The 21,968-nt window shown below is 47.4% G+C and overlaps 1 protein-coding gene across 1 annotated transcript; it reads right to left on the bottom strand.

Moving 5' to 3' along the window:
• Window positions 1–831: 831 nt before the first annotated feature.
• On the bottom strand, window positions 832–21,923 carry GFPT1 (glutamine--fructose-6-phosphate transaminase 1). The gene is made up of 20 exons (XM_015811124.1): window positions 21,909–21,923; window positions 17,055–17,162; window positions 16,217–16,324; window positions 15,452–15,577; window positions 14,936–14,994; window positions 14,546–14,680; window positions 13,536–13,597; window positions 13,256–13,335; window positions 12,157–12,210; window positions 10,153–10,258; window positions 8,440–8,603; window positions 7,935–8,030; window positions 7,386–7,483; window positions 6,869–6,989; window positions 5,647–5,804; window positions 4,070–4,184; window positions 3,591–3,718; window positions 2,224–2,391; window positions 1,427–1,588; window positions 832–989 (listed from the first exon to the last, which is right to left on the bottom strand). The coding sequence occupies exons 1-20, from the start codon at window positions 21,913–21,915 to the stop codon at window positions 945–947; spliced, it is 2,100 nt and encodes a 699-aa protein (XP_015666610.1). The 5' UTR covers window positions 21,916–21,923; the 3' UTR covers window positions 832–944.
• Window positions 21,924–21,968: the final 45 nt, after the last annotated feature.

Below are 21,968 nucleotides of genomic sequence, written 5' to 3' on the forward strand. Positions count from 1 at the left end.
AAATCCAGAGGTGTTTTCCCTCTTTTTATCAGGAATAGGAATGCTACACAGAGCAGACCTAAAATATGTCCAGATGGAAAACACAACTCCCTTGTTCGTCCCTGGTATCCAGGTTCACTGGAGGACACCTATTCCGACTCTACTGCTGCCCCTGGAGTCCACCACCACGCACCTTCACGGATCAAGGGAAGCAGGAGAAGGACTGAAGGGTTGCCTGGCCAGGTGCTGGTTCGCCTTCAGCCACACCAGTAGTTCAAGACAGACTTTTTTTCTCATTGCACCTTCAAATGCTGACATTTCTCTTTGATGCATTGAAAAATAAATTCCTTGAAAAATGGAAATTGACCTTGTTTGGAGAAAAGGGATTTCTCTGCTCCTCACTTAAAAATGCCAAGGTTAAATCAACCTGCCGTCATTTGACTTGATTCCCATTAAAGAGTGACACAGGGCCTTCACCTCAGAAGGACCAGCTATGCAGATCTCTGTTTATGGATGGGGGGAGGTACTTTTACATCCTTTTGCAGGTCTGGGGGCGTAATACCAAACTCCAAAATGCAGCCTTTGCAAGCACTTTTGGGAAAGAAGGCAAGTCCTTATCTCTCATTTGCAATTTCATTTCCAACCCTGCAAGAGCTCACCCCCTCTGAATGTCCTAGAGATAACTAGGAAATGAGACAATTTTATATAACCGACGAGGATTACAACAAACAATTTAAAAGAAAAAAAAAGGGGGGGGGAACAGTACTCTTGACTTTGCTGCCACTGAACAATGCTACTAGGAGCTTATGGATTCAAATCCTAACTATCACAAATGCAACAATTACAGTATAAAGATTTTTCTAGATTGGAAGTAAGAATTGATCACAGGAGAAGGTTTAAAATCAGCGTTTTTCGGTACCAAAAGTGAAGGGGAAGGAATCTCTTGTCAACCTTGGGCAAGCATCTCATTCAACTGTAACAGATTTGGCCAAGTTTCTTGGAAAGTCAACCTGGAAGAATGAAAATGATATAAAAACTATTAAAATCTTTTTTCACAGTAAAAAATTAAGGATGCTTGATGGTTCCTCAGCTGTAGCTTAGCTCGGAAGTCACGAATGCCCGCTCTTACATTTAGCCTAGCTCAGGGGTAGGCAACCTTGGCTCTTTTATGACTCGTGGACTTCAACTCCCAGAATTCCTGAGCCAGCCATGCTGAGGGGAAAGGGAGAGGTTTCCAAGCTGAGCCAGGGCTGGCTGAGGAATTCTGGGAGTTGAAGTCCACGAGTCATAAAAGAGCCAAGGTTGCCTACCCCTGGCCTAGCTGATTCCCAGGAATTTGCTGTGTCCACTTAACCCCCTGACATCCTAGCCTGAAGTGAGTTATTGAACTTCTGGGGTTAACTGGGAAGAGGAGAGTGAGAGGGGCTTCTGAAGAGTTGTAACTTACATCGTAGCCTCTGAGCACAGCCAGGTGGAAAGCCAGCAGCTGTAAAGGAATCACACTCAGGATGCCCTGCAGACAGTCCACCGAATGGGGGACTTTGATGGTTCGCTTGTTATTCTTGATGGTCTCAATATCTTCCTTACCACAAATCACGACAGGCCGCCCCTATGAAAATTAAACAAAAGGAGTGAACAGAGAAGTCTCTACTGACTCAATCTAGCCTCAAAGACACCCATGGGGGCCATCCGTGAGGACTGGACTCAAAAGAGTCAAACTATATGGTTGTGCCTGCCATCTTGCCTTTCTTTGATGCCCAGCCCTCTCCAGGACAGCACCTCCTCTTTGCTGGTTCCTTAAGGGTCCAATTAAATTTGAATGGTTTGGGGAACTGTCTTCAATGGTGGGCTGGTTGGTGACTTGCTAGCCTTTCCGTTCCATTCCCAATGGACACCTTGACTTGGTGTCTCTGGAAGGTATGATGAGCAGTCAGCCTCCCTCCTCCCGTTCAGCTCCCTCCCCCCCACAGTTCATGGCAGACTAGCAGCTGGCGGATGCGAAACGCAGGCATAAGATGGCAGTTCTGACATCCACCAAGAAGCTCCCATGTGGGCCTCCTCCAGCTGAAACGAGGTCCTTCATCTTTCTGAGGGGAACATCTGCTTTGTTTTGTTAACAGCCTGCTATTTTTTTCATTAGAAAGCAGACAGCTTCACACCTGAAAGTGACTAAAATACAGTCAGCAGGGCTGATTACCCCATTCAATATTCCCAGGGGGGGGGAGAAGACACCACTTTGCTCACCTGCCGTGCCATCACCTGCTGCAGCGCATTCTGGCATTTGGCATAGGTGTTGTCCCTCATGATGATCATAATCACGGGCATCAGCTTATCCACCAAGGCGAGGGGGCCATGCTTCAGTTCCCCAGCCAGGATGCCTTCCGAGTGCATGTAGGTGATCTCTTTGATTTTCTAAGCAGAAGGACCCCTTCGTTACTCTCAGCTGCCTTGGTCGAGAACCAAAGTTTTCCCTGTTCTCGAACTTTCAAGACATCTACTATTTGTCAAGAGAAAGTCACTGTGAAACCTCTATGTGAATTCCTTGAAAAAAAGAGGGGCCCAGAACAACTCCTTCCCTTAAGCTTCCTTCCTTCTGAGAAAAGGGGAAACAGTGAAGGAAGAACATTGTGGTAAGGCTTCCACAGAGGATCAGCCAGAACAAACCCTTTGCTTTGTTCTCCTGTAGAGTGGAGTGGAATGGAGTAATAATAGTAGAGTAGAGTAGAGTAGAGTAGAGTAGAGTAGAGTAGAGTAGAGTAGAGTAGAGTAGAGTAGAGTAGAGTAGAGTAGAGTAGAGTAGAGTAGAGTAGAGTAGAGTAGAGTAAAATGGAATGGAATGGAATGGAATGAAATGAAATGAAATGGGATGGGATGGAATAGAATAGAATAGAATAGAATAGAATAGAATAGAATAGAATAGAATAGAATAGAATAGAATAGAATAGGACTACCAAGGAGACGCCACTTTCCGGACTGTGCCCCATCTCTAACATTTTGTGAACCAGCCCACTCAGAGGATGCTTCTGAATAAAGTTTGTCCTGCACAAGACCTATTTGAAATGAGGGCTATCTTGAAACACACTGGGATGGGTTTATCATTCCAGAAACAGGGATGACTGGAAGGCAATGGGGGGTATCCCCCCAAAAAGTCAAATGGTACAAATATGGCACTTACAACCAATGCAAAAAATCTTGATTCCCATCTGGGCAGATACACCTGCCCAGAAATTCCTCTGTGTATCTGCAAAGCATTAGAGGAGACTGAAGATAAACTCAGGTGGGGAGCAGAGCTCCAGTGTGGTCCCTACATCTTAAGTTCTGCTAGAAAAGAAAGCATCCCACCAGCTACAGAGCCTTATGCTTTGACCATCTTCAAGTGGTCAAAGTTGAGAAACCCTGGTTTAGATCTTTCGCTTTCAAAGCCTGTCCACATTCTGGTCTTTGGTACCCCTCCATGATTTATGAATGACCATGTCTGGCAGGCTTCTCTTTCACTACCACCCCCGCTTTATCTGCCCCAAGGGACTAGGAACATGTCTCTCTCCAACTGGTGCAACTGCAGCTGCCAGTGAGCCGTGTTCACGAAGATGTGGGTTCAAGAGGATGCTCACCAGGGCGCCCTCCAGGCAGGTTGCGTAGTGATAGCCCCGCCCCATAATGAGGATGGACTTCTGGTGGTAGAGCTCTGTGGCCAGTTTCTGGATCTCATCGTCCATGCTCAGCACTTCTTTAATCAAGTCTATCAAAAGCACAAGAAGAGGCAATGCGTCAAAAGCACACAACTCGCCCCGGCTACTGAGTGTTCAGAGACCTTTGAAAGGGGGAGGGGGGAATAGAAGATCTCTGAGGTCCCTTCCAACTCTTATTATTCTACGTTTTATGTTCTACCTGCCCCAAAGGCAGTTCACCTCCCTTCACACATATCTCCCTGTGCGGAGGACACACTAGTCAAAATCCCATTTGCGTGTATTTATTTAAATGTGTGCAGCATCTCGCATAATTAAACTCTGGGTGGCTCACCAGTGGAAGCAAGACTCAGAGGAATCAAATTAAAATATTCAAAATGACCTTGCTGGTCACGTGTACCTACCTGGCAACAGCTTGAGGCCTCGCATTATTTCTTTCCTCCGTTCTTGCATAGAAATTCTGTCGTCGCACATCATGAGCGCAAACATTACTAAGGACACAAACTGGCTTGTGTAGGCCTGGAGAAGAGAGGAGAATAAGGCGGCCTGTGAAGCAGAAGCCTTTAAGGGCCCCTTAAAGCCAGTTCAGGAAATGCCTGGAAGGCCAGCCGTCTTCTCCCCTTCCTCATCATTGGGAACGGAGGGACTGTAAGGAAGCCAGATTCACCTAACAATCACGTTGCTAACTTAACAACTGCAATGGTTCACTTAACAACCCTGGCAAGGAAGGTCGTAAAATGGAGCAAAATTCACTTAACAGCTGTCTTGCTTCGCAGCAGAAATTTTGGGCTCACTCGAGGTCATAAATCACGGACTACGACATTGTCAGCTTTTCTAAGAATTGTTTGGGTCAGGGGGTAGGCAACCTTGGCTCTTTTATGACTCGTGGACTTCAATGCTGGCTCAGAAATTCTGGGAGTTGAAGTCCACGAGTCATAAAAGAGCCAAGGTTGCCTACCCCTGGTTTGGGTTAACTTCCATTTCTTATCTCGAACGGTGACTCCATTCTCCAGGAATGCAAGCTCAGCTGGGAAAATAATTCAATGAGCCACATCTGGCCCTTCTGGGCTCTGGCCAGCAGGAATTGGAACGCTGACCACCCAAAGCTGCCACCAAGCCCAGAGTGCCCCCAAATGCCATCAGGACAAGAACCTTCCCCAAAGAACGCCAAGGAGGGAAGGCTGGACGTGGGTTGACCAGGCCTGGATTCCGGCCCCTTGCAGACGCAGCTCCCCGGAGCCCCCTGCCTCAAGCTAACCAGGATTGATTTGGCTTTGCTCAGCTCCTCAGAGACCAGGCGAGGCACAGAGGAAGCTACGCTCTTCTCCCGATAATGAGGGGTCAGGAAAAGGTTCAGCCCTCTGGCTGGTCTTTCGCTTTGTTCAACTGCTTTAGTCTGCTTGGGTTCTGGATGGCCTCCATCCTCCGCCAAGCCCCCTTCTCCGGGGCTCTGGGTGGGGCACCCCTGCCAGGGAGGCCCTTCTGCTGGAGAATCCGTGGGGAGTGGAGAAGCCCTGGGCCCCTCTCTCCGGGGCAAGGCAGCTGCCCCCAACCTTCTCCCTCTTTTTCAAGAACCCAGAGATCAATCTGTCTCCACCAAATTCCAATCCCCTTTTTGAGCTGGGAGGCACAAATGCATAGTAATCCAAAATAGATTTAGCCTCCCGAGTTCTGGGCTGGATCTCTCATTGAGGGTGGCACAGAGCTTGAGTTCGGAGGAAAAGACAGCTTTACATTTTGGTTCAGCCACAAACTATGAGTTACTGTTCTCACCTGTCCTGCCTTTTCTGACTACACCTAAAACAGAGGCCCTTTCAGAATGCAGGTGGAGGATAGTTAATTCTCGGGACCCCTCCTGTCCTTAAGAGCAGCAGAAGGGGCCAGGGGCCGTCTGCACGGGTACCGAGAGGGAGGCCTATTAAGATGGTGCACCTTGTGCAAACCTGCTTGTCTGAGTTCACTTTACGCACAGGATCCTCACCTTTGTACTGGCCACCCCAATCTCTGGCCCGGCGTTGATGTGCACCCCGCAGTCCGTCTCCCGTGAAATGGAGCTCCCAACGGTGTTGGTGATGCCCACCGTGAGGGCTCCCCTCTCCTTGCAGTACCGAAGGGCCATCAACGTGTCGGCCGTCTCCCCTGACGAGAGAGATGGACGTGGTCAATCAAGAAGGGGCTCCCACCAAGTGCCGAAGATCTGTCAGTGCAGGGGCCTTAGTCCTCCATTCATTGTGAACAGGGGACACACCTCAGACACAGCCAGATTAAGCTCTGCATCGGCTCTCCCAAGCGACAGGTTCTCACCCGGCTTCTTTGGGGCTGTCAGGGCTCAGCAGAAGCGCCAGGCTCTCGCTGGAGCTCAGTGCTGATCCTGGCACTTCTGCTGAGCCCCAAAGAAGCGCCAATCAGCTGGAGCCCTGCCCTTACTCTGCAGAGGGCAGATCCCCATCACCAGGGGTCTTCCTGCTGCACTGTTTCAGACAAAGGGGGGCTCCAGTGAGAAGGTGGTGAAGGAAGAAGATTTAAGCAAGGTTAGCAACCAGAGTGGGGATCCCCCCCCCAAACAAAGGTGCTTCGTGGGTAACCTCCCAGCATGACGGTTTTCGTTCTCGTGAGCATTTCTGTTGAGAATTGGCAGGGGGTGGGCTGTTTGGTTTTTATCTCCCCCCCCCCGCCCCGGTCTGCTGGGTGGTTGCAGATTTTGGTCACTTTTGTCGTGCTGGGTGGTTACCCATGAAGCACGTTTTTTGGGGGGGATCCCCACTCCGATTGCTAAACTTGCTTAAACCCTCTTCCTCCTCCTTCTCATACAATCATTTTGCTAAGAAGGCATATGGTGCAGGCACCCCCAACCCTTCTTCAGATGTTCTTGATTCCCTCAGCCCTAGACCACATGGCTAAGAGAAGGCATTCGTTATGATCTGCCATTATTGGAGGGCCGAATATATTCATACAATTCTTCTACCTTGAATAAAAAATATACTTTGCTCCCTTGGAGTGAAGTGCTAATAGAGACTTTAGCCACCGTAAAGTTGGATATATGCAGGTATCCAACTTTATGGAGGTGAAAGTTGGATTTATGCACTATCTTAAAAAAAAAAAAACAATCTACAAGATAGGCGTGTTGCTAAAACCCTGGGTGAACTCTGCACTCTTTTCTCAGCCGACCTCCTGCTCGCAGAGGCCTCCCTTGGCCGTCCCACCTGACTGGCTAATGAAAAAGCAGACGTCGTCGCGGAAGACGGGAGTATTCCTGTCCAGGAAGTCACTGGCCAGCTCCACCATGACAGGCAGTTCGGTCAGTTCTTCCAGCACTTGGCGAGTCTGGGGGAGCAAGGGGGGAGGACGACGGGGAGGGGAAGAAAGAAGCAGGACATAAGATTAAACTAAAGCATATTTTTGTGCATATTATTTATTCCACCCACAGGCTGGTAAATTAAGGATCTCATAGAAGTTCTTCCTGTTTTAATAGTTCCAGAGGTCTAACTGTTCAAAGCCTCAGAATGAGGTGCTTGGCACTAGCAAAACACCAGTGAAACACATAAAAAGGACACAAGGCTTCAGCTACATGGTTGTGGGTGTCATTTTGATTTTTTGGGACCCCCTGCCTACCATCGAAAAAAAACCTGGAGTCTCAATAGCATGACTGACGTTATCCTGGCCCAGGGCATTGCTAATAGTTCAAAAACTTTGAAATGCTATTTGAGTTCAGCTACTCACAGCAACGCCTGCATGGTAGCTTGTCCCACAAGCAATGAGGATCAGACGCCGGCATCTCTGAATCTCCTTGATGTGGTCTTTCAGGCCCCCAAGATTCACTGCGATAAATAACAATGCAAAGCCCTGAGGAAAATGGCCCAGAGAAAAGCAGGACAGCTTCAGAGCAAAGGACCCCGCAGGATTTCTTTAGCAATTCTTACCAAAGGCTCCACCCCTCACCCCAAAGAGAATTGGTCAGTAACAAAATATGCTCCAAGGCCTGCCAAAGCAACCTCCAGAGATAAACAGCACAACAGCCAGAGGCATTGATCACGGGACAAGTTGGCTCACAGCAAGTTTACTAGTCAAAAGTAAAAGAACTTTTGGAAAAAAAGAACTTGCTCACAAGCAGAGAAGCAGAGTTATCATCATGTTCCAGTGTTAGAAGAACATCTACAGATGTTCTCTGTGAATGAAATCTATCTTAAACCACTTAAACCATTTTTGGAAAGACAGGGTTTTGTGTAAAAATCTGATTTTCTGAGCAGAAGACAATTCGGAAGCTTTTACCTGTGTAGTCATCAAAGTTAACTCTTCCCCTCATGGTGTTCACGACAGATTCTGGTTGCTCAAATATTTCCTTTTGCATGAATGAACTGAAGTTACCTGGAAAGAACAAAAGGAAATTCATTAAAGAGAGGCAACATTGTCATTCTCATTTTGAAATGCAAGCCACCCTCGGTCCAACTCTACATCCATAACACAACAAAAAAAACCCATTTTGCTATTCTGAAAATGCAAAATTAACATTGGAGAGGAGGACCCATGACTGGACAATTAGGAAGAGTTCATGGAAGGATCTGAATTCCAGCTGAACAGTTATGAAAAACTCAATAGATCTACATATCAGGGCCAAATGGGTCCTATCTGAGAGCACCTGAAGGAACCTTCTAAGGATCTAGCCAATAGGTCACAGTAGAGCAAGATGGTAGCTTTACACAGGAAGGAACTGTGAACACGTCAGAACCAGCCTGGCAAACAAAACGTTTGGGAAGACCAAGCCCTCAATCCATACCCTTCATGATCTGCTGTAGCTCCATCTGCAAGGTTTGAACTGCCCGGCCAGGGTGATCTCCAGCAGTTCGCTTGATCCGATGTATGGAGAGGCGGCCCTCCACTACGGCTGCCACATCATCATCTTCTAGAAAAATCACTCTGTTGGTGTGTTCAATCACAGCGCTGTGAGAGAATGGTTGAGAATGGGTTAACAACCCTTGAAGGAACCCACAAAGCAGTTTAGAATGGGACGCGTATCAGAAAAAAAGGATTAAAAAAAAAAAAAAAGATGCTAAAACCAAGTGAGATCTAGAGAATTTATAGCATTATTTGTACTCCTTATATCAACCGTGCCTGCCAAAGTGATACTCAAATGCTTAACTTAAAATTCACGTGAAAGAAAAGTAGGGTGAATTATGAAGGAGAACCATTAATGATAAGTCTTAAATGTTCACGTAAACTTTGCTATTTCATCGAAAGGGACTTTCCAGCTTCATTTCCTACTTCTTCTGTCTCTCCTCTAAGGCAGAGTTCCCCAACCCTTCCGGCTTTGCGGACTGGCAAGGGATGGGGGAGAGTTCCACACTCGCAGCTCCATTTGTGTGAACAGCAGGCACTCATGCATGTGCACAAAGCTGCATTTGTGCGAATGGAGTTGCGCGCCTGCTTGCCTGCTGCTTGCAGGGCCTGGTTCCCGACAGGCTGCGGCCCAGTACTGGACCACAACCCGGGGGTTGGGGACCCCAGTATTAGGGAATTATCTGCCCGAGACTCTTCCAAATGAGTTATGTCACTGCTCAGAGTTGTTTTATGATGGGAGGCCATACAAATCTTATGAATGAATGAATGGATTTAGCCATGAAATGAGCTATTATCTGCAGCACGTTTTCTCTCTCCAAAATATGCTAAAATAAGAAAGAAAGGCCTTTGTGGGATAAATCTCTCCAGTTTCCACACGTGACCCCAGATCAAATGATGCTACTAACGTCCAGCCAATTCGTTGCCAAACGATACCAGCCGTGCCCTGTGGGGAAATCAGAGGGGCTGGTCTCCCTCGGCTTTCCTTCCCTCCTTCCCCCCCCAAATGGAAAAGCAGGAGCAGATCAGCCCCTTCCCTTCCTGGAAGTGGATCATGCTCTGGTACTAGAGGGGGGAGGGGACCAGGTTACAGCCCCCAAGTTGGAAAGCTGCCCCCCAAACTTTCACTAGAGATAGTCCTCGACTTACAACCATTTAGTGACCTTTAGAAGTTACAACAGCACTGGAAAAAACTGACTGGTGACCCTTTTTCACACTTACAACCATTATGGTCTCCCCAAGGTCACCTGATCAAAATTCAGCTGCTTGACAACTGGCTAGTGCTTAGGGCGGTCGCAGCGTCCCTTTGGGATCACGTGATCCCCTTTTGCAACCTTCTGATAAGCAAAGTCAATGGGGGAGGCCATATTCACTTAACAACAGTGCTAATAACTTAATTGCAGAGATTCATTTAACAACTGTGGCAAGGAAGGTCATAAAATAGGGCAAAATTCACTTAACAACTGTCTTGCTTAGAAACGGAAATGTTGGGCTCAATTATGGCCATAGGTCAAGGACCTCCTGTGCTTGAAAAGACTAACAGATCTCTTTAATGGCTGAGGATGTAGCCTCCCTCCGGGAAGGGAGGGTCCAGGCTGCCAGCCCCTCCCTCCTCTGGGAACCCTCTCCAGCGCCCTCCGCACGTGCCACAGACCTGGCATCCGAGGCAAAGTAGTACTCCACGGCCTTCTCCTCCACGGGAAAGAGGCAGGTGGTGCTGTCCATGCGAGAGAGGCTGCAGGTGCCCTTCTTGTCTTTGCCTGCAACACCAGAGACCCTCATCAGACCCCTGAACCCCCGTGGTGGCCGTGGGGCTCTTCTCACCCAACTGCAGCTCCAACATGAAGCTTCCCCTTCTCAGCCCTCCGAGGCAGGAAGGCTTCCCCAACAGGAAGAGCCTCCTGAAGACCTCAGAAGGACAGGTGCAGGAGGTGACTCTTTAATGCCCGCCCTGCCTCGGTTAGGAAGTGCCCCAGGGAGGGGTGAAGTGGGGCGAGGGGGGTGTCAAAAAAAGCCAATGCGGAGGCTGCAACGGCACTATTGAAGCCCCACCATGGCTTGGCTTTGATCACCCAGCGATAGAGGCCATTCTGACTTTTCCAAAACCCTCCCCGCTCCCCCATGGGACAATCACACCAAAAGGACCGCTCAGCTGGTTGGGACACCCCAGTCTATCTTAATCAAAGTCAGGTTGTCAGCCAAGCTCAATTAAAAGAGTTTTTACAGGGGACATTTAAAAAAAAAGCAAAGGGCCAGTTATCCTTGTCAGCAAAAAAACAACAGCAGATCCTTTGGGGTTCCCAAACTGGAATTTTGCTCAGGGAGAGTCATAAAGTCCCATCTCTGGTGGGAATTCCCATGAATGCTGATTGCTAGAGACTTTCTACAGAGATTCTCCATCATCCAGGTCACGGTTGTCCCAGAGGGGCTTTTCAAAAGGCAACTGGACTTTTTGGGGTTTTTTTCTTCGAAAATGTTTTGCTTCTCATACAAGAAGCTTCTTCAATTCTTGGAAAAAGCACCTTTGGGATTGCTAGAGAAGATGGACAGAATGGATAGTTTGTGCTAAGAGGGACAGAAATATAAAAAAAAGCCACACACCCATAGAGAGAGAATATATCAAAAGGCAGGCCTCTGGGCCAATCCCAACAGGCTTTATTTTTTCCCCCCAGAGTGAATGTTGCTGTACTTGGGAGAGTTCAAAGGCCCTGCCTCAAACGAGAAAGGAAGGGCTTAGAAGAACATGGCAAGCATATTCAGGCATTTAATGTGATTTGTGTAACACCCTGTCTGGAGGGCCTGTCTTTTAGGAGGCCATGAATGACGGGCGAGTGGGGTGAGTGGCCTGTTCTCAGATCGCCTGCCCTTCTTGGGGAGGGGACAGGAGAGCGGGGGGGGGAGACAGGTGGCCTGCCCTTCTCTAGGCAGGGCTTAAGGGAGAAACTCAAGGGGTTATCTGGGTCACCTTTCCCGATACTGGTACGGCCTCCCCAAATCAGAGAAAATATCTAAATATTTGAGGAAGCCAATGAATTTTTTTTTAAGTGGGAGCTGCTGCTGTTCCTTAAAGACAGAATACCTTTGTCCTTCACCTCAATGAATTTCCACCAAAACTGCTGAAACCTTTTCCATTTTGATCACCGTTAGCCAGCCAACAGTTACAAAGAGCATCAAGTGCATTAATGCAATCTGGAGGAAGGCATGAAATCTGTGCTGAAAGCGGCTTCCTAAGGCAGGAGGCCAGTGCCAGAGGCCGATCCAGCCCCCTCCCACCAGTAACAAACATCAGGAGACAGGAGGGAAATGAGATCAGGGCAAAGAAGGACCAGAAATGAATCTGGGAAGTGGGAAACCCCATCACAAGAACGGCATGCAAATTTCCCCCACACACGAAACCTCTTTAACGGGGTTCCTCCTGCTTTCCAGCAATTGCACAAGGTGAAAAGGGGCGCCCCTGTTCCTTGGCCCCCGGAAGCGCCACTGACGGTCCCCATTCCGGAGAACAGCCAAAGAGGCGGAAACCGAATTATGCGGTGCAGGGCCGGTTCCCTGTCTCAAGTGGAAAGCAGTAAACCACTAATTAAAAAGGTTGTCCGTGTTTTGATTTATTCTCTGAAATACAAGAGGACTGGTAAATTAAAAGTTTGGTCTCCAGCACCTTCTTCCAGTTTTTGGGACACGCCATCAAATGAATGATCTACAGACTGGGTGGCTGCAAGGGTGACACGAAAAGCAACTTCAGAAACTCATCAAGAGCAACAGGAATCTCAGCAAGGTCAATTTAGCATCCAAACCCGGAGCAGCTTCCCCAGCCGGGAGGAGTCCCTGAGACAGCAGCTGCTGGGAACACACTGGCCCACAGTGGTAGGAATTGGGGTCCCCACCCAACGTGCAAACCGGGAAAGGGGGTTTTCAGTTAGGAAATCAAACAGAAAACACTGTAAGTGGTGGAGGATGGAATTAGTACAACTACTCCAGGCCAAGAATGTCAAATTCTCTCCATACACGGATGCAAATGTCTCTGGTGATTGAAAAATGAAAGAAAAAAAAATACTGTATTTTACAAACAAAGCAATAGTTTTGCCATCTTCATTTCAGCCACTGACCTGGCAGCATTTTTCATTAGTGAAAATACGAACACAGGCAGTCCTCAACTTGCAACAATTCATTTAGTGACCGTTCAGGTTATAATGGCACAGAAAAAAGTAAAGTATGCCTGTTTTTCACACTTACAACCACTGCAGCAACCCCACAGTCACACCATGAAAATTTGGCAACTGGCGTGTAATGGTGTTGTGTGTGTGTGTGTGTGTGTGTGTGTGTGTGTGACGTGATCTCCTTTTGCGACCTTTTTTGACAAGCAAAGTCCACGGGGAAGCCAGAATCACTCAACTATCTGAACAATTGCAGTGATCCACTTAACAACTGTGGCAAGAAAGGTAGTAAAATGAAACAAAACTCAAACTTAACAATTGTCTTGCTTAGTCATGGAGATTTTGGGCTCAGGTTTAGGCATCAGGGAATTCCTCTTAGAACTGTCCCTGTCAAGTTCCCTTCAGGAGGACGTCTCCAGCAGACTCTCAGGGAAGAGGGCCTGCCCGTCATGGCTTCCAGAGTTCAAGAAGGGAAATCAATTTTGCCCTGACTTCTACCCCCACTGTGCTAATTGCGAAGTTATTTCATGCAGCAGTTCAGATGAGCTGCTACAGAGGCACTAACAACACGAAAAACCAGAGCATCCGCTCGGGGCGACATACCTGTCCGGTACAAGATCGGGATGTGGTCGGTGGAAAGCTTGTGCTCGCTCCGAACCCCGATGAGCAGAGGGCTTCCTCTCCTGGAAAACAAAAAAGGGACCCTCGGTTGAGATGGGCAGCAGCAGCCATTGGGGAGACTTACTCATAGTTTACTCCTGAGCAACTACTCAGCCCTGGTTATAGTGTGGCAGGCTCAGGTGCACCACTAGCCATGGCTAAATCTTATCAACTCTGTGCAAACCGTCAAGATGGGAGAAAGGAAGGACAGACTGGCGCTCACCTCGTGCCGACCGCCTGGCCTGGATAATGGACGCTTTTGAAGACAAGAGCGAAGGCCCCCTCCTGCGTGGGGACAGGAAAGAAAAGCAGGCATTGAATGTCCTTCCGTTCAGCTCCACGCAAAGAGACGCCCCCAATTCCACGGCACTGAACATGTAAGAAGCATGACCAGGCCCTTTCTGATTTCAAAGAAGTTATTTTAGGAAAAATAAATAGTCAGTAGAGACTTAGACTTGGCTTCCTTCTAAACAAGCACAGATGTGCACAGAAGTATGTTACACTCTTTTTAATTGTTTCACTTAATGACTGCAGCGTTCACTTAATTGGACAGCCACCTGTCTGGAATGGTATAGGGTCTCCTGCTCGAGCAAGGGGGTTGGACTAGAAGACCTCCAAGGTTCCTTCCAACTATGTTATTATGGTGTTCACTTAATGGCTGTGGCTAAAAGTCTCAAAAAAATCAGATCTGCTCACATGATGCCTCGATTTATGACTGCGACGACTTGCCACCGTATTTCCAGGCTCAATTACGGTGCTAAGTCAAGGATTGCCTGTATACAATTATCCTTAACAGTTTGAAAATAACTCAGCTAAACTGGGGGCATTTTAGTGGCCACAGCTGCAAACAAGATTTGCCCCCGGCTGGATCTTCCCTGGGAGTGAGATTCTTCTTGCATCTGAGGCTGAAGACAAAAGCAGCCATCAGAGAAGTAGAGAAGTAGAACACAGAACCACAGGACTGAAAGGGACCTTGGAGGTCTTCTAGTCCAACCGCCTACCCAAGACAGGGGACCTCATACCCTTCCAGTCCAGTCTCTTCTTAAAAACCTCCCATGATGGAGCACTCACAACTTCTGGAGGCAAGCTGTTCCGCTGGTTAACTATTCTCACACTCTTCCTTGATGGTGGGCTCAACAGAGCCCGACCGTCTATTATTAATCCGTATCAATGGTTTAGCAAAATATCTTTCACCTAGACTGTCCAGTGATTTGTGTAAAACTAGGAAAGTACCAGCTGTTGGATGACCCTCTCCACCAAGGTGGTGAAACTTATGTCGTCGCTCTCGCGGTTGTCATACATGTACTTGACGAGCTTTGCGATGGTTTCTGTATCAGTTTCCGATTCGAAGTCATAGCCTTTGCTCTCCTGAAAACACATGAAAAAGGAAAAGGAGGGCTAGTTTCGCACCTGGATCAGGAAAGAGAAGCAACAAGCGTGAACAGCGTGACAGATGTGGCTCAGTCGAGATCAACGGGGAGGGGTGCGAAAGGAGGCCCTGTCCAACTTTGGAAGAACCTTGGAGTCATTTGGGACAAGTCACCAAGGAGCAGACAAGACCCCAAGCACGAGCCCCGTTTTTAAGGGGTCACACAAAATACAATCCAAGGAGCTTGAACTTACCAAGAACTTTTTCAGGTCTTTGTAGTTTGTGATTATTCCATTGTGGATAACAATAAATTCTGAAAGGAAACGAAATATCCGAGGCTGTGATCAGAAACCATGCCACAAAAGAAGAAACATGGAAAAGAAATAACTCCTTGTTCAAAAAAGTCTTTATGCGGGGCGGTCCTAAGAGGGGGGTGGAGCACCAGGCGGCCAAAGGCAGAGAAGGGGGGCAGACAAGTGGCCAAAGAATTACAGGTGGTCCTCAAGTTACGACCACAAATTGAGCCCCAAATTTCTGTTAAATGAGACATTTGTTAAGTGAGTTTTGCCCCATTTTACCACCTTTCTTGCCACAGTTGTTAAATGAATCACTGCAGTTGATCAGTTAGTAACCCGGTTGTTAAGTGAATCTGGCTCCAGAGAATTGTTTAGGCTAGCACACCCTTTGCTACAGTAAAAGCCCCCACACCCACCCTACAAATCCTCCCCCCCCCCCAAGAAAGCCACTTTGTGATCCCGGTTCCAGCCTACCGTTGTCTTTGTCTGATCTCTGCGGGTGGCTGTTGACCGGATTAGGCTCGCCATGGGTGGCCCAGCGGGTATGAGCAATTCCAAGATGCACATCAAATTCAATGTCCAGATCTAAATCCTGCTGTTCTATGGAGAGGGGAAAAATATTTTTTCCATTGTAAAGGCTTTTTTATACTGGTCACAGAAAGAGGAAGAGGCAGCAGTTACAGTCTCTTGTCTGGTTAGGCTTAAATTCACTGATTTCAGAATTACAGGCATCAATGCAGCAACGAAGCAGGAACTCCGGAATATTTGCTGGGGTTTTTTTGTATAACGCTGATTATGCAGTAAGTAAAAAAGAGGAAAAACAAACCAAGAAAGAAAGAGAGACAGCAAGGAAGAAGAAAAACAGCCGGATCCCACAGCTGCCACCGTCCTCCCCCATCACCCGAACCACGGGAGACACACAGCCTCGGATCTTGTGCTCGTGCAAAATGCTTCCTATTACGGGTCTCGATCTTGGCTCTCCAGAGGGAAAATAAACTCTTACTCAGGATTATCAAAAGTTAAATTACTGGCAGTTGGGATAGTTTTGTTTTTCATTGGTCTTTTATGTTTTATGATCTCCGCTGCCCAGAGTCGCCTGGTGGAATGAGTGGCTACAAAAATCAAATCAAATCAATAAACTGAACGATATGGACAGCGCTATCCCTTGGCCCATCTGCTACGTCAGGGCCTTTTTTTAATGCAGCCCCCAAAATGAAAGGGTGGAAAAACGAGACTTACTGTTGACTTCTTCATCCAAAGCTTTCACTTTCCCTTTCTTCTTAATGAGCGTGATCTTGCCAGCGTTGGCCTCCCAATCTTTGTCGTTGCCGCCATCAATCCCAACACCTACCACACAACAGGGAAGGAAAGGAAGAGTGGCAGGCAAACCCGTAGCTTCCCTGGCAGGATTAGTGGTGCCCAGGCACACAGAAGGCTAAGGAAAGGCTCCCTCACATACGCACACCGCTTCTTCACATTCCAGAACACGTTAAAGGCCATCTGAATATACATGGACAGCTTTGTAGAAATATCAATGGTGGAACTAAGCACTGGGATCCAATATGGAGATCAACATAACATCTTAACATAGACCTCTGAAGGAGATCTATCCGGAAGGAGATCAAAAAAAGGGTCTGATTTTCAATAACCGCAAAGATGAAATGGTTCTATGTGAGCAGCAGACGTGAGTGCTTGCATGCAGCTCCCTTTGTGTGAGCGGGGGCACTCACACGCATGCATGAAGCTCCATCACACAAATGGAGCTTCACACGCACGCACAAGTGGCCACCACTCACACAAATGGAGCTGCACATGAGCGCCCGCCCGTCGCTTGTGCGGCTGTGTGGTCCCCCGGCCCAGTACTGGGTCACAGCTCAGGGGCTGGGGACCTCTGATCTAAACTACGGTTTAGCTTGAAATGCAGTAACGAAGGCAAAGCACGCCATGTGTAAATGGAGTTGGCAAATTTTGGTTTCTGCTTTTAATATAATCTGAACCAGGAGCCACTACTCTAATATGCAGACCACACAAAGAAGTTCAGGATGTAAGTGAACCATCCATCATACAAACAGCTTACCTGCAGAGTCATATCCTCGATACTCAAGTCTCTGAAGCCCCTTGATTAGGGTCTCCAAGATCTCCCGTCTGGTCCGGGGAACGTGGTAATTCAGGTAAGCAAAGATACCTAAAAGATTATTTAAAATGGGAACAGGAACAACATTAAAGGAATTCCTTGCAGGTCTAACGTATTCGTAGTTCGTCTCATTGGCAAGTACGTGTAAGCCTTAATAGTAGTACATCTAAGCCAGTAGTACTTTTAAGTTAGGGATCTCCAAACCTGGCAACTTTAAGACTTGTGGACTTCAACTCCCAGAATTTCTCAGCTAGGATAGCTGGCTAAGGAATTCTGGGAGTTGAAGTCCACAAGTCTTAAAGTTGCCAACTTTGCAGACCCCTGATCTAAGCAATGGCTCCTTAAACTATACAGATCAGTAATATCTTTTAATTTTGTTGAGGTGGACCCCAAAATAGTAACTTTTAATGCTTTTAAATATATATATATATATTTTTGGGGGAAAAACAGGACAATCTAATAGTCCATATCTCCAATTCACATGACACATTCAAAGCTGAAGCATTCTGGACTGGATGACATCTAAATCAAGTAAGGCAATACTTAATATGTGGGAAGAAAGTCTTATTATAAATGCAAATTCCTCTTCCAACTCTATCCAAGCAGCTCCTCCCAGCATCTGGTGCTCAAGGATGGCTCTTGCTTTGGGGCTTTGGCTTCCTGAAGATGCAATGACAAGAGTTCGCGGCCATTTTTGGCTTGGAATTAAGGACAGCTATGACTTTCTGGATGGGCAGAATTTAGGAACGATCCTAAAGATCGCTGCTTCCTTGGCTCCTAGTCCACAATTTTCTCCACATTGCATGAATTTTCTAATGAAGTTCCAATGCAGCAACATCCTCCTGGCTAGAAGCCTGCATCTTCTCATCTATGGCAGATATTTGAACTGGGTGCAATTGAGAATCTTCCAGTGGACCAACCAGCTGTAGGGTAATTTTTGCCCAGGGAAGAATCTGGAACCTCTTCCACCTTTGTTGACCCATTAAAGATGCAGCATAATGACAGAGATTTCCTTCACGATAGGCGAAGTTTTGGAGAAAATCAGAGAATTAAACAATGCACTGGCATTTTTAGATTAATGATACTTCAGAGCAATGGCTGGTCTACCAACAGATTATGATTGATCTCAAATGGAAGGATAAAACAATGGCAAGAGCTGCACAGAATTGTTGAAAGATATGCAAAGTTAATAAATAATTTTAGTTGGTTGCCAGGGTGACTGAATATACCTCCTTCACAGAACAATAAATGCTACTGAGGCAACTACACTTTACTAGAATCAAATTGCTACTTACGAAACTGTGATATATTATACAATTACAAAGCTACAAAGGTTATTTATGCATCTTTTCCATAGCATTTTTTTCCTGCTACTTCCTCCTATTTTCAGTACAGAGTTTCCCAATTGTTCCTCAGAACAGGTTTATTCTAAATTTAGTTATATGCAGTATTAGATATATAAATTCAGTTTACTTTGGCTTTTGGCTGTAAATACTTTACAAATCACCAAAGCAGCTGACACCTCAAGGCTGGGACACAACAGACAGCTCTGCATTTTCTAGCAATCCAAAGTATAAAATATAAATGGCGTAAAGCAAATATAAGATCAGCAAAACATTGAACACTGCCAGCTCCTCGCCATAGGTCACCTGCCCAGAAGATGCAAATGGTGCCCACGGCAGCAGGTCCACTGCTGTGGAAAGTGCAGAACACCCAAAGAGGAAGAAAACTGCACCGCTTGTTCAGTCTTTTTGCGCGCCTTGTAAGGTGCAGACGCAATAAGCCTTGGAAGCAACCTCCCGACAAAGACCTTCCTCTCTGAAGGACACCCCCGTCCCCCAACCTGCATAGACATTCAGATCTGCAGGGAAGCCTCTCCATGGAAATCTTTAGTAAAAAGCGAAAGACGTACAGTACACTCTATAATTTACGCATAAAATACATGAACAAATAAGTGTAGAAAATACAATGGTCAAATGTTTACCAATGTTAATAAATGCATTTCTAGATTAAAAAAAAAAGATCTGCAGGGGATCCTTGCTGAAAATGTCCAAAGGGTTCCGGAGGGGCTCAGAGGAGAGGGCCTTCTCCCCAAGATGAGGAATTGCCCTCCCCCTGCAGTAGCATTACCCCCCCCTTTTTTTTTTTATTACTGTCTATGTATTCCATTAGGAGCCAAAAGTGACATGGCACACAATCAATCATTTATTTACTCATAACTTATTTCCTGCCTTAGGAAAAGAACCAAGTCTGTCTCTTTCATCCTGCTTTTAACCGAAATTCCACTCTCTCTTATTTCACACCAATGAGTGTTGAATAACCACTGATTTAAAAAAAAATCATTCCACCTTTAATATTCTAAGAAAAACTGCTATGATGCTTTGATTAACAAGTGACTTTACAAGATTTACTCCCCCTTTTACGTTCCCAATAATGTAAACCAACCAAGACAATAATCTCATAAAGTGACTATCAGCATTAGAAAATGCTATCCACAGCATATTCACCAACAATAACATTATTAGAAGTTGTAATGCCGCACACAGCTGCGCTTCCTGTTTAGAGGAGACAAAGCCCACAACCCAGCTCTATTTTGACAGTAGCAGCAGGACTTAAAATGTATTTATTTATCCGAAACATTTATACAGCCACCCATATTACATTGACCTTTACATGGAACTCAGCAAAATACATTATGCTGTCCCAAAAGAAGCAAAATAACAGCAATAAAAATAAATCCATATGCTTTTTTAATATGCCACCATTCTATTTTCGGTCTAGCCCAAAATATTCAAATTCCTTTAATGTTATTCAAATGTATTTAAAAGGATGCATTGGGAGACAAAGTACAGCACAGACTGCCACAGAACAGGCAAGGCCTACAATGAATTTGAAGACACAATGACAGTCTACTCATAGCGAGTTATTTATAGTACCAATTGCCTCTTCTATTGTTAGCATTCTCACAGTTGCCAGTTGCCCTGGGAAATCACATCCTAATTCAACCCTCACTCCCCCCCTGCCCCCCTATTTGAAAAATAAACACAATTAAACACAGAAGCTGGTTTTGGCTTAGCTTCCATCCTGGGGGTGCAGAGGGGGGCTGCCTGCCATCTTAGGAACTCAGCATACCTGACTTAGTGATGTGTAAAGGCATGTATTGTGAGAAAATAATGGTTTATAGCTTAGTGATGTGTGAATCCAGGCTTTTACAACAAAGAGCTTCGTACAGGTAATCCTCAACTTACACTATTCATTTAACAAGTGTACAAAGTTACAACAAGGCTGAAAAGGTGACTTACAACAGGTCCTCACGCTTATAATGGTTGCAAACACAATTTGAGCGCTTGCATGTAGGCACCATGATGGGCATCCCAGGGCCTTGTGATCACCATTGCAAGCTTCCCGGCCGGCTTCCGAAAAGCAGTCAGTTACTGAACGACCACAAGATTCAGGTAGCAACTGTGGCAAAAAAGGTTCATGGAACGGGCCACGACTGAGTTAGCAACTGCCTTGCTTGGCAAAGGAAATTCTGGTCCCAACTGGGGCCATAAGTTGAGGACTGCCTGCAGTGACACCAAGTGAGCAGGACCACAAAGCTGTGAAGTCGGTAAGTAAGTGGTGATGAAGTGGGGGGAAGAAGGGTTAATGGATGCACGTAGGATCCTAAATAAAGGAGGACCGCAAGAGTAGATGAGAAAACCCAGTTCTTTTTCCCAATTCCTGTTTTGCCTCCCATGCACGTCCACACAGACACAGACACACACAAGTACACAGCCCACCCACTCACCTTGTCCCCAGCCACTGAGATGGCCCCTCCCCTCACACCTGCCCTGGCCTGCAACAGGGAGCCCGGGGGCGCTAGCCGCATATTACAGGGTCACGATCTACTAAACCTGTATGCCGCTTGGCCCAATGACTCCGGCCTCCAACCCAAGAAGCCTCCATCAAACCAACCGAAGGTAAAGGAGGGCCAGGAAGGAAGCCTTCGGTCTCGCCCTGCCTCGCCTGGGGGAAAAACGGGTCTTCCGGGCTCTTTTGAAACCACAACCCAGTGGGGAGATGCTAAATGGTGTGTTCCAATATACAACACATGCACACGAAGAGAGAGCACGTATCAGGGATCCAGTGCCTCCAGGCTACATTCCCAGGAGCCGCTCGCCCCAGGTGAAGGCTCCCGGGAGATCTCGTGTCCTCCACCCTCCGGGCCAAAGTTCTCTCCCTTTCACTCCGCAGGGAGAGCAAACCCGGGTCCTTTCCGAGCATTCAGACGAGCAGAGATCCCGGGTGGCACAAGGCTGCCGCTCTGCAAACCGGGCGCCGGCGAGAATCTTTGCCACCGCCCGGGTCGGAGCAAACCCGCAAGGGCCAAAGGACCCCCGTGCCCCCCGGGACTGAAGGGCCGACGCCGGCCGCGAGGGAGACCCTCCCCAGAAGGGCCCCCCTAAAGTTCATCGCGGGAGCCCCGGGCAAAGCAGGCCGCCGGCCGGAAAGCCACAGAAGCTCGCCAGAGCTTTGCAGACACGCGTCGGACGGTTCCCACATTTCTGGACATCCTTCCGCGGATGAGGGGGGGTTGATGCCTCCCGGGTTGACCTGCAGCGGTTGGGTTCACACGACCTGCGAGTCTCGTGTGCGCGCGAAGCTCAGACCCCTAACCCGGAGGAGCAACACTCTGCACATGCCCCAGAGGAAGAGCGCGCTGGGCCGAAGGGGCTCCATCGCGAGGACCGAGGGGAGGCCGGACCCTCCCCGCCGTCACCGCGAGGGCACTCTGCACATGCTCGGGAGACTCACCACACATAGCGCCGTCAATACTGCCTGCTGCTGCTGCCGGGCGGCGGGTCTGCGGCTGCC

This window comes from Protobothrops mucrosquamatus, unplaced genomic scaffold (genome assembly GCF_001527695.2).
Source record: "Protobothrops mucrosquamatus isolate PMUCROS unplaced genomic scaffold, P.Mucros_1.0 scaffold31, whole genome shotgun sequence".
In the NCBI taxonomy this organism is placed as follows: Eukaryota; Metazoa; Chordata; class Lepidosauria; order Squamata; family Viperidae; genus Protobothrops; species Protobothrops mucrosquamatus.

Excerpts from the sequence above, each read along its gene's own strand:
- GFPT1 (XM_015811124.1), bottom strand. Across the intron at positions 14,995-15,451 it reads GAGATCAGACAAAGACAACG|AATTTATTGTTATCCACAAT; the intron begins GTAGGCTGGAAC and ends GTTTCCTTTCAG. Across the intron at positions 2,392-3,590 it reads CCTGCCTGGAGGGCGCCCTG|AAAATCAAAGAGATCACCTA; the intron begins GTGAGCATCCTC and ends CCTTCTGCTTAG.